We start from the raw sequence: 12,137 nt of genomic DNA, 5'->3' as shown, positions 1-12,137 counted from the left end.
TCTGACTCTGTAGTGTTTCATAAAAATCACAATTAGTACTATTATTTTATATTGAGTTGGTCAAACGGTGGGAATATGCCGTGTGTAAACTCAGGTAAAGAGACGTTGCTTGTAAATATCATGGTGACTGAAGGACGCTGGTGTTCGGTACTGTACAGTAAACCATTTCCCGAAGAGTTCAGCCCTAGGAGGGTTACGGATGCGAACATATGAACATTTTGGCCGATACCGATAATTCTTTAACTTTTACAGCCGATAATTCACACAATGAAACGCATCCTATATGAGATTCATCAGATATTTATACACAAATGCACAAGTGAACTTGAAGTACTGTATATACCCAAATATAAGACGACCCCCCCATTTCCAGACTTATTTTTGGGACAAAAATAGATTTTTGTGGAAAAAATCAGGTTTTCAACAGAAAATAAATTTATTTGAAAATTGCACTGATAATTCATTCTCTCTCTTCCTGCACGCGCGCGCACCTTTCTCTCTCTCTCTCTCTCTCTCTCTCTCTCTCTCTCTCTCTCTCTCTCTCTCTCTCTCTCTCTCTCTCTCTCTCTCTCTCTCTCTCTCTCTCTCTGCGTCTCTTGCGCGCACTTCTCTCTCTCTTTCTCTTTCTCTCTCTCTCTTTCTCTCTCTCTGTGTCTCTTGCGCGCACTTCTCTCTCTCTTTCTCTTTCTCTCTCTCTCTTTCTCTCTCTCTGCGTCTCTTGCGCGCACTTCTCTCTCTCTTTCTCTTTCTCTCTCTCTCTCTCTCTCTTTCTCTCTCTCTGCGTCTCTTGCGCGCACTTCTCTCTCTCTTTCTCTCTCTCTCTCTCTCTCTCTCTCTCTCTTTCTCTCTCTCTCTCTCTCTCTCTCTCTCTCTCTCTCTCTCTCTCTCTCTTTCTCTCTCTCTCTCTCTCTCTGCGTCTCTTGCGCGCACTTCTCTCTCTCTCTCTCTCTCTCTCTCTCTTTCTCTCTCTCTCTCGCTCGCTCGCTCTGCGTCTCGCGCGGCAGAGAGGAGCAGCGTTTTAATTCAGTTAAACACAGATATTATGTTGCTTCTCTAATTTTACATGCCAGTATAGCCGAAATCACAGCATAGATATTGTCTTTATCTTATGTGTATTTGATTTCATCAGACGACGGCTCGATTATCAGGATTTTTGTGCAGATTAACATCTTGGAAAGGAAAGCTGGTTTTGTCTTAATGGGTCGCGTTTCAGTCACTAATTCATATTCATTCAGTTGTTTTTTCTGCCTTTCCCCCGTGATTTTGTCTATATCGCGAATATAAGACGACCCCCCATTTTTCAGCCTATTTTTAGGACAAAAACCTCGTCTTATATTCGGGTATATACAGTAGTTGCGTGTCAGAAAGTGAGAAAGTGTAACTCTGCGCTCTTACCATTAAAACACATTAAACTGCAGCAACTAAACCCAAAGAATTCACAACGTTTTATTACATTAGTGCTCTCTTTATAATGTTATGCAATATGACTCTCCCAATCATAGTTATTAATGCTGTGCAAGCTAAAGATGATCACCCACTGCTTTATTACCGCATTAATTAACCAAACGCATCCTATATGAGATAATATACACAAAATAAACATCCAATTACAACTTATAATGCACAAAAGGCTGCGGATGCTCAAGCGAACGTGTCTGTGCTAGTCATGATCTCCGATGCGCTTATATATTATATATTGGCCTTAATATGGCAGCCTAATTGTCTCATTGGGCCGATAACATTAAAAATGAACATATATCGGCCGATACAGATATGGTATTCTTTCCAAATATAGCTATTCAAGTCATGTGGTGAACATTCCTGTGTTTTCTCCCGTGTTTAGACACTGCAATGTACATTTTTTGCAATATAGTCCGGCCCTAATGTCGACAATATAAAAAATGCCAACTAGTCAAAATGAGATTGAACATTAGGGATATTGGTCATAATATGCAGTTGAATTTTCAGCAAATGTAATTATATGTGACCCTGGACCACAGCACCAGTCTGGAGCCGCACGGGTATATCTGTGGCAATAGCAACTACACACTGTACGGGTCAAAATTATCCATTTTTCTTTTATGCCAAAAATCATGAGGATATTAAGATCATGTTCCATGAAGCTATTTAGTAAATGTCCTACCGTAAATATATAAAACATGTATTTTTGTGAGTGAATGCAGCACAATCGTGAACATAAATACACAACTTTAAAGCAGATTTTCTAAATGTATAAATCAAAATTTTCAAAAAATGGCCCATATGACTGGTTTAGTGGTCCAGGGTCACATTTTGTGATTTGTTTGGTTTGCTTGTTGTTTTGCACATTTATTGTAGGGATGGTAAAGTTACACTGAGTAATGTGTGTGTTCTGTGTTGTCAGTGTGTAAGAGTGGCATGTTCTGCAGTCTGTTTGACGTGGTGGAGAAGGACACGTCCCCGAAGAGCTTGAGCGCGCTGCTGCAGAGACTGGAGGAGCAGGGTCTGGTGAGCGCCGCGATGCGTCCGCTGTCGCTCGAGCTGGTGTTCACGAGCTGACTGTGCTCTTCTCTGCAGGTGCTGGTGAACATGGTGAAGAACAGAGGCTTCCTCTTCCTGCTCTCCGCCAGTCAGATGGCCAACTCCAGCGGTATGGTCTGACGATGCTGAAACTGCAGTGTAAACTAATCCATCTTTCAAACATTTAAAATGTCTGTGATTTTACAGAGCGACGAGGCGGCTGGAAGATGTCGAGTATACAAGCACTTTTTATTTACCGAGAGAAGCGTGAGCTGCTGAAGAGCTGTGAGTATTCGGAGACTGGACACTGTTAAATCCACATCACCCTTTCTAACCCCCTTTTTTTAATAGACATGAAAATGCACAATCTGAACTTAAATGGCTGAAATTCAAGAATGCTTTGGAATATAGATGTAAGATTGATCTTGTTTTAAAGAAGACATTTGGCAGATTTTTGTAGAAGTGAAATAAATTAAGAAAGTTAAACAGAAAAAAAGTTATAGAAGTTTGAGTTTATGAAAATGTACAATGTTAAAAATTTAATTATGCATATTGTATATAAAATATATATTTTCAAAACCTGGAGGACTCTAAAACTGCAAAAAAATCAAAGCCAAAAATCTAAACAAGTTGTGTTTCAAATGTTAGGTTGATATCTCTTGAAATGAGCGTTCAGTGAGATTTAGTTTGGGCGCAGTACCACACTTCTCCACTAGTGGACATCACTGCCCATATAAGGGCGCCTCCATCTCCATATGTGGTTTGAGTCTGAACCATTATTTTTTACAATTTTCATACAATTTATGAAGTAGACATCCTATTCAGAAGTAGTGTTGGAAGTTTGGCAGATTCTGAAATGAACTCAACCAAGAAACACAGAAGATCCCGTATGTGCATTATAGCTCGCTGCACATCACTAATGCTGAATCTATTATTGTTTTCTTTATATTTAAAACATTTTCAGACCTTTTTTTCTAAAAGAATTGAATGATGCTATCTTTTGAACTAGGGATGCACCGATACCACTTTTTCCAGACCGAGTCCGATACTTTAATTTTTGGTACTCACCGATATCAATACCGTCACCGATACCTGTATTTTTAATTTTCAATAAATTTTTAATTCATGCATTTGTCATTTTTAAATGTATTGGTAGAGAAACCAAATGATCAATATCAATCATATTAGTTGTTTATTAAATTTAAACTTAATTTGTTCATCAAATATATATTTAATGCACTGGATATTCATTACTGTATTAAATATAGATGGATCTTTTTGTAAAGTTGAAAAAAAGGTAGCCTATTTAGTCAAGAGCAGTGAGTAATGCAATTCAGTATTCTCTCTCTCTCTCTCTCTCTCTCTCTCTCTCTCTCTCTCTCTCTCTCTCTCTCTCTCTCTCTCTCTCTCTCTCTCTCTCTCTCTCTCTCTCTCTCTCTCTCTCTCTCTCTCTCTCTCTCTCTCTCTCTCTCTCTCTCTCTGGTCAGTTAATGTTAACAATAAGCTACATGCCTCGTTTTACTTTCTTTGCCATTGACATCCGACTGAACTACAAACTTTCCACTGACGTCTGATGCGCTCGCCCAGTTCGCGCGTCTGTACCGGGGCGCGCTCAATCCACTGCGCGTTTCTCTCTTATCAGCTCGCGCGCCACAGCTGTATAGCCGTTACTATATTCTGTTTAATATTTCAATAATAAGATATATTTACTTCATAAACAGCCTTCCTTTTTATCCCCATTATATTTTTTTGTTGTCAGTGTTTCTTTGTCTGGACACAAACACGTACACACGCTGCCTGCTATCGGTTGTTGGTATCGGGGCATCTTTACGAGTACGAGTACATGAGCTCAGTATCGAGTCGATACCCGATACTGGTATCGGTGCATTCCCTATTTTGAACTCTTGGCATGAAAACAAACTGAGGTTTCTACCATTCTTTCATGATTTTTCATGTTCATCACTATTTCAAAATAAAGGTCTGAACACGCCTGAGGAGTATGAACATATTCTTGTTGTAAATTTATAAATTACGGCTCCTCTGTAATGTATTTTAAAAATCAGTCACCAAATATGTAAACTAGAGATTGTAAGCTTACAAATGATATATAGTTTGTCAGGATTAGTTTAGGTTTAGTATAGGATATTACTGTTTTAAATAGGCAATGGCTGATGGCAATATAAGGGGTTAAAGCCAGAAACATGTTTTATGCAAAACACAGAATGCTTGGCCAAAATATCGCAAGCACATTCGTTTAACATATCTCATTAACTCAAGGAAGTGATCCGCGTGGATCAGATGTCTGTGCTGTTAAACTGATGTTATCATTCATGTATCTCGTCATAAACATACACTCTCTTAGTTTAGCGTGGTCAGTGAGCTTCTCTTCAAACTAGTGTCATAATGATGCAAAAACTCAGTAGTCGGCACAAATACCAATATCCATGTTTCCATCCAGTTGTGAATTTAACTTATGCACAGAATTGTTATATGGCATAAAACATGTGAGAATAAGACAGTGCTTCCTTCCAATGTGTTCAAGAGATCAAAATCGCCACTTCCTGGGAAACTGGACCTCAATATCAGTAATAAAACAGTACGTTTCTGTAACCGGGCTCTTTCCCTCCATCATATGAGTGTGTCTCAGAGCGACAGAGAAACTCAGTAAACGCTGTCGTGTTCTTTTGCGTTGGGATGCTGGTGTTCGGGAACACACTCGTGTGTGTAAGACGCTTCGAGGGAATTACACCAAATCGTTCTGATCACACACTTCGGCTCGGCGTTTCAGAAACACCAAACCAACATCTGAGAAGCTGCGATGTGATTGGTCCGCTGGTTACTCCAGTTATCCAATCACAGCTGACGCTGAGAGTGTTGTTGCGCTTCGAGAGATTTATTCAGTAAATGCGTTTCCATCGTAGTTTATGAGCATGTCTTATCAGATTAAAACACTTTTTCTTCAGTTGGCAGATTTTTGTATGCACATTTAGAATCTATAGATGATCATTTTAGATATTTCAAGAGAATATGACCGCGTTTATTGCGTTTCGTCTGGCGTTTATGATGGAGGATAAAAGCAGTTTCTTCCCCGATATCAGCAACTTCCTTTTTTTTTTTTTTTTTTACGGAAATTCCCAGTAAGTGCCAGTTTTGTTCATGAAACGCATGTGACAGAAACGCTGCTTCATTAGCACGTGTGTTATATTCTAATCCTGCATAAGTTACATTTAAATTCATAACTTTAAATGGAAAGATGGCATTCACAGACACAATGTACGAAAAGTATCTGCGTTTTCATATTTGCAATAGAGGATGTTTCAGGCTCAAGTCGCACTAATCTTAATTTTTTTTTTAGAAATTATACTTATTGTCAATGTGTCTGTTAGAGTGGTGTCATATTAGTGGTTAATAACTAATAGTTATTAACTTTGGGGCCGCTAACACGACACCTTTAGTTTACAGGGCCGTTGAATGCTTGAATCTGATTGGTTGACGAACGTTCTACGGTGTGCAATTATTTTCAGGGAACCGCACGGCTAAAGTAGTTCCGGCAGGTCTTGACCGCATTACCGCTTCATATCACTGCGCGTAGTTCACTGTAATAACGGACAATATTATACAATTCATAACAAGAAAAACTGCAGCCCCATGCGCTCGATCTGCAATTCTCAGTGTCTAACTTCACAATCAATGGAAACATCCAGTTTAATTTTAATAAATAAAGTATATAGTCCTATATATAATCAATAGAAAATTAAACCGAATATTTAAATAAATTGATAGTCCCGTTGCACGGGTTTTCGTAATTATTACAGATTATATAACAAATAAATAATTATTGATAGGCCTATACTTGTTAAAAGGGTTTTGTGTTTCGTTTATTAGGCTAGTCTACTGTCACTAATAGAAAAAATAATGAACGAATTAATTAAAACTAATTAAATTAATAAATAAATAATAATATTGACGCACATGCTTCTCTCTCTCATAACTGCATTAATAACTGCATAAAGCCGGGGACACACTTACAGTAAGGCCGGTTATGAATGTAATTTGATACTTATCAAATGTATTAGCACATGGACCTCGTTCAGCGCGTTCAGTCTGTGTTCACAGCGGTGTTTACAATCTGCTAGTCGTTAAGTGTGTCCAGCATTACTCTGCTATCAGCGGCTCAAACCTCCGCTAACTCTACAATGACGTTTGGGAATTAGCAACGGAGCATGGGTTTAGATGTGCAAGGAATTAGTCCTACATACAAGAGCGTTTTAATGACAAAAACTCTACAAACGTCTTGAAATACATCATCTGAACAATATTTCGAGCTGTGGGAACTGTAGTATAAGTGGAATAATTGACTCCAGGCCGTTGAATTATTAGAAAAATAATGCACACCCGAGATGTGACTCCGCTCCGCGTCGTGACCGCATCACCACCTCGGGTGTGCATTATTTTTCTAATAATTCAACGGCCTGTCGTCAATTATTCCTTACATGATCGTTGTGACGGAAGAGAATCAATCAAAACTTTAAACTTCAATAACTTTATTCTAGAGCCAAAACAATCTCTGTTACTGTAATCTTCTATTATCACTGTAAAGCTGCTTTGAAACAGTCCATATTGTTAAAGCGCTGTATAAATGCAGGTGATGTGTGTGTGTGTGTGTGTGTGTGTGTGTGTGTGTGTGTGTGTGTGTGTGTACAGCATCGGCCGCCTGCAGGCCTGTGTCCTCCGAGCGCTGGGGTCCCGTCATGCCCCAGCACGAGTCCTTCGTGTCCGCTCTTCACCTGGCCCTGAGCAAGGCTCGTGCCGACCCCCCCGCCGACCCCAGCGCTTGCGTACAGCAGTCCGTGTGCGAATACCTCACCAACCTGCGCCTGGGCAAGCCCGTCCAGCGCGTCCGGACCGACTACGACGCCAAGCTGGACGTGCGGGAGAAGCTGTTCCCCGCGCCCCGGCAGAAGACCAACTGGGAGCCCTTCCTGCGGCCCTACATCTACAGCCCGGGCCTGTTCACGCTGGCGCACCGCAGCCTGAAGGAGACGGTGGAGGAGCTGGGCAGCGCGCAGGAGGACCCCGAGAGGGTGCAGGAGCTGCTGGAGCTCATCCAGCGCAACAAGAAGAGCTCGCAGGGCAGCGCAGGGGCCGCCGAGGGCCCGGAGAAGAGGAAGGGGGAGCTCCACGCGCCCGAGGGGGCCGCCAAACGCCAGAGGAGCACAGCCAGCGGAGACCTCCGGGAAGGTGAGGAGATCAGGGTTATCTCGGGGAGCAGGTGGAGAAGGAAGATGCAGATTCATCGGGGCAAAGCTTAAAGGTTGTATCAGCGATTGTGTTTGAAGCGAGATCCCAATCAAACCAAGTTAGCTCGTCTCTCCCTCCCGTTTCGTTCATCATGAAAAAAAAACATCATGCACGCGCATTTCTTAGCTAGAGCTACCCAAGTTTAGTCGAGCTTCGCTCATATTATTTCAAGAAGGATATTTTCACACACAGTTCACATCCAAACAAGTCAGCACTAGCAGCGACTCGCCTGTCCAGAAGAAACAGTGACACCTCGAAAGCCTTCCCGATAATAACTATATGTGTCTACACATGAATAAATAACATGAATATAAACACGCTGGTATTCCCTCGCCCTAATCCTCCTCCTCCTCCTCCTCCTCCTCAGTTTCTCTTGTTGATAGACACTGGCTTCTTCTTCAGCTCCGAATTCGCGTGTAGCCGTCACCGTGCACGAGCGCAAAACCTCACAACACCCGCCCCTGTCTGTGATTGGTTGAACACTGTTTATTTTGGTTTTGAGTGGTTGGTGAAACCAGTTGTTTTTGTGTGCAGACCTCAGAGCCTAAGCCGCCTACAGAGATCGCTGATACAAACCTTTAATTTTCAGAATCTAGTTTGCACTGAATAGTTCAAGTTCAAATGTACAACCACAGCTGACCAAAGTGCTTAACAATGTCAGGATACACAAATTAATAAATAAATAAAAACATGTCACAGTATCAAAACTCACCTGGAGATGAGAGCTAAGGAGTACCGGCGCGTCTACAGCAGTCGAACTGTTCTGATACGAACATGTGGACTCTTCCAGAGATCAGGAGCAGCCGCTGAAAAGGCTTCTTTAGACAACATTGTATAATTCTGACAGTACGTTTAACATTAACACCCGGAAAATGCGGGTAAAAATCCGCTGTGGCGGGTACCGCTGTCAAACCACTATAGCCATGTTACTCACTTTACTGGGGAAGCGTGTGTAAGACACATCTGTCATATTTAGTGCAGTTAATTACAGTAATATCAAACCCTGTATATATATACACACACACATATATATATATATATATATATATATATATTAGGGCTTTGACTTTAGCCCAAAAATTATATTCGAAGCTCGTTTGTTTATTAATATTCGAATATTTATTAATAACAGTTTGACCATTAAAGGTGCAGTGTGTGATTTTTAGCGGCATCTATTGGTGAGATTTGTGAATTGCAAACAGAAAGTCACTTACGGCCTATCCCTCCCTTTTCAAACTGGAAGGAGAAGCTACGGTGTCCGACGTAACCAGCACATCTCTCCCCACATAGCAAACTCTGTAGCGCTGTGTGTTCGCTGTCGGCTACGCTAGAAACACGACGTCACAATATGTCGATCTTCATAGAAGGGGGTGCCTGCGCTTATGTAGATATAAATGACTCTTTCTAAGGTAATAAAAACATAACGGTTCATTAAGTAAGGTCTTTATACACCACTGAAAACAGTTATGGATCTTATATTGCATTTCTGTCAATAGATCCTCAGAAGTAATACACATTGCACCTTTAAATGGTGCTAGGGCTGGGCTAAGGGGGCTTAAGCCCCGAATGTTTTTAGTAAAGCCCCGAATATTTTGTTACCTTGTCTTTCTCATAGAGCAAAACAATTAATCAGAAAAACAAATGTGAATAAGATCTCTCTATCTCTCTCTCTCTCTCTCTCTCTCTCTCTCTCTCTTTCTCTCTCTCTATCTCTCTCTATCTCCTCTCTCTCTTTCTCTCTCTCTCTATCTCCTCTCTTCTCTCTCTCTCTCTCTCTCTCTCTCTCTCTCTCTCTCTCAGCGGATGAGAGGCAGTCCGCTCCTCATCTCTCTGATGTCCTGAGCACGTGTGGTCTTCAGGACACAGACCTGAGGAAGGACAAGTCTCAGAGTGCGCTGAAGGTCATGCAGATGCTGGACAGCTTCGGGAAGACGAGCCTCGACACAGACCTGCGCAAAGACAAGACCCACGGGGCGCTCGAGGTCATCAAGCTGATCGACAACCTGACCCGAGTCTCCTCTGAGTCCCCCGCAGACTCGGAGATGAAGGAGAGCGAGGACATCTCCGACGCCGCTCTGTTCGACAGCATGCTGAGACTCGGCCTCCCCACGGACCGAGACATCGACCTGAGGAAGAGGTTCATCGATGAGGACGAGCCCGAGAGGACCGACAGGCTCGAGGTAGATCAGCGCGCTCCAGCAACTCCGCGTTTACAGGGTTGTTCAGTGTGTACTGTGATCTTAACTCTATTCATGTATTATTCTCAGGTTAAGTCAAGTCTGGCCTTTATTTTTATAAGCCATTGTTTTTTACACCAGCAAACATTTAATAAATTTAAAGATGAGAAACAGGAGCAGATGTTTGAATACTTTTCACATCTAGCCCAAGTAGTGTTTCTTTTTATGATGTATTCTGAAGCTGTTTGTGCGGTTTCAGGAGGAGACGGCTGGAAGCCTGAGCAGTTTAGAAGCGTTCAGTCCGTGTTCAGACTCGGGCGGACAGCAGCGCGGCGTTAACCTGCTCGGGGAGAAGACCATCCCGTGGGTGCTGATTCCCATCACAGGTACAGGACCTAGTAACATTGTTCGTCATCAACAAAGAAAGAACAAAAAAAATTCCAGGAGCTCCTTACTATCCGCGCTGAAGCAGAGAGCGTTCGCCAGCGTTGTGGAGTGTGTGTTAGTGTATGACCGAATCCGGAAAAAATGCTAGAGCTCGCGATCGAAAGCGCAGATCATTAGTAAACTTAAGACGCTGCGTAAAAAAACCCACCAAGTGCACGGCTAAAATGGAAAGAGAGGTAGCGGAAGATTAACCTGGCCTTTCTACAACACATCCTGATGTCACGTGTGTTTAGGGGATCTTTACGGATGTGTGTGAACGCACTCACAGATTCGGAAAATCACTGGCAGTGTGAACGAACCAAAATCAAACGATCTGGGGACACAATATCCGTGTGAAAGGGGCTTTAGAATGACCTTGCAAGTTAATATCAGCAAAATACAGTCAGTATTTTTACAGTCAGTATTGTGTTATGCATTTTAAGTTAACAAGGCCAATAGAGGGAATGCGTTAGTCTCGCGTAACCAGACCTTCAGACTGACGGCTCTATCGCAGCTTTTCTTGGCCAGGATCCGGCCAATATATTATAGGGTATGATTTTACCCCTAAATTCAGCATATTGACACAAAATAATAACTGCAAATCCACGTTTCTCTGTCTGGATCCAGTTGTTTCTGTGAATTGCAGGATCCGTTTGCTTCTCTGTTCTGTAGCTTTCAGAAGTCTGTATAAATATACCTCAGATTTCTTGTCAAGTTCAGTTGTACAGTCAATCTCAAAGCTCTTTTCCGTTTTAGAAATGTCGCTATGTTTCTGCCTCTCAGTGTGCGTGACCGAAGTCACTCTGCCGATGGTTTCGTCACACGCCACACAAGTTCTGACATAATGAAATATGAGACTGTACAGGCCCTGATATACGGTGACGTTCTGTGTCATTCTTTCCAGAAAGATTGCTTTTTTCAAGCTGTTTCAAACTCCCAAAACGAACTTCAAACAAACTTTACGTCACAGGAGTATCTAGAGTATGTGTAGTATGAATGTATTCTGGATGTATTATGTGATCTACCAGCGTCAGTTGTAGGGCTGTCACTTTTGAGAAAAATCAAATTCGAACGGATATCAAATACCAGCCTATGTATTCGAATATATTCGAATATCTATTCCCATCCGCAGCCCCCCCCCCCCCCCCCCCCCGCGCGTGCAAAAAAAAACAAAAAAAAAACGTCAATCGAAACTTTACTAACAGTTTGACAGTCATAAACAGGACTCCCAAAATTACACTTATAGGACTCATATCTGCAAATAAACCTTGCCTTTACATGTGCATCTGCACGGTGCCGACCGGTTGTGCAGGAAAGTATGCAGTCATACGATGTTGGACGCCGGGCGATGCTCTGGCCGTCTGCTGCGTTTCTGGGGCTGTTTAAACCTGGCCACTTCATGCGTTTTCTCAGATCGGATAGCTATCAAAACGATTCCATTTACACCTGGTCACATAGGCCTAAATGTGGTTTAAACTGGATATAAATCCGATCTTCAATTCCCGCGCTATATGCAGATTTAATGGATTTAATGTCACCGAAAGCAACATATGAGCTGCATTTTATTGATCATCAGCTAACATCAAAGACTGCAATAAGAGAGAGCGGCAGCCCTGGTAAGATCATTTCGTTTCTTTACTTTTAATGAAGATTATTATTATTGTGTGTTAAAGTGTCTGCGACTTACTTTCACTTTGATTTGCGATAGTTTGCACATTGGCTTGGCGCTTGATG

The 12,137-nt window shown here is 42.0% G+C and overlaps 1 protein-coding gene across 2 annotated transcripts in view; it reads left to right on the top strand.

The window, feature by feature from the left end:
* tasora (transcription activation suppressor a) overlaps positions 1–12,137 on the top strand; it is a 57,643-nt gene that overhangs the window by 23,372 nt on the left and 22,134 nt on the right. For both annotated transcript variants that reach the window (XM_079593623.1, XM_079593624.1), the window contains 6 exons: positions 2,384–2,487; positions 2,557–2,629; positions 2,707–2,784; positions 7,204–7,740; positions 9,601–9,980; positions 10,237–10,363. In XM_079593623.1, coding sequence (XP_079449749.1) covers positions 2,384–2,487; positions 2,557–2,629; positions 2,707–2,784; positions 7,204–7,740; positions 9,601–9,980; positions 10,237–10,363 — 1,299 coding nt within the window. The remainder of the gene's footprint in view (positions 1–2,383; positions 2,488–2,556; positions 2,630–2,706; positions 2,785–7,203; positions 7,741–9,600; positions 9,981–10,236; positions 10,364–12,137) is intronic.

The sequence above is a fragment of the Phoxinus phoxinus genome (assembly GCF_949152265.1).
Source record: "Phoxinus phoxinus genome assembly, chromosome: 20".
Classification (NCBI taxonomy): domain Eukaryota; kingdom Metazoa; phylum Chordata; class Actinopteri; order Cypriniformes; family Leuciscidae; genus Phoxinus; species Phoxinus phoxinus.
This window is presented reverse-complemented; position numbering and strand designations above follow the sequence as displayed.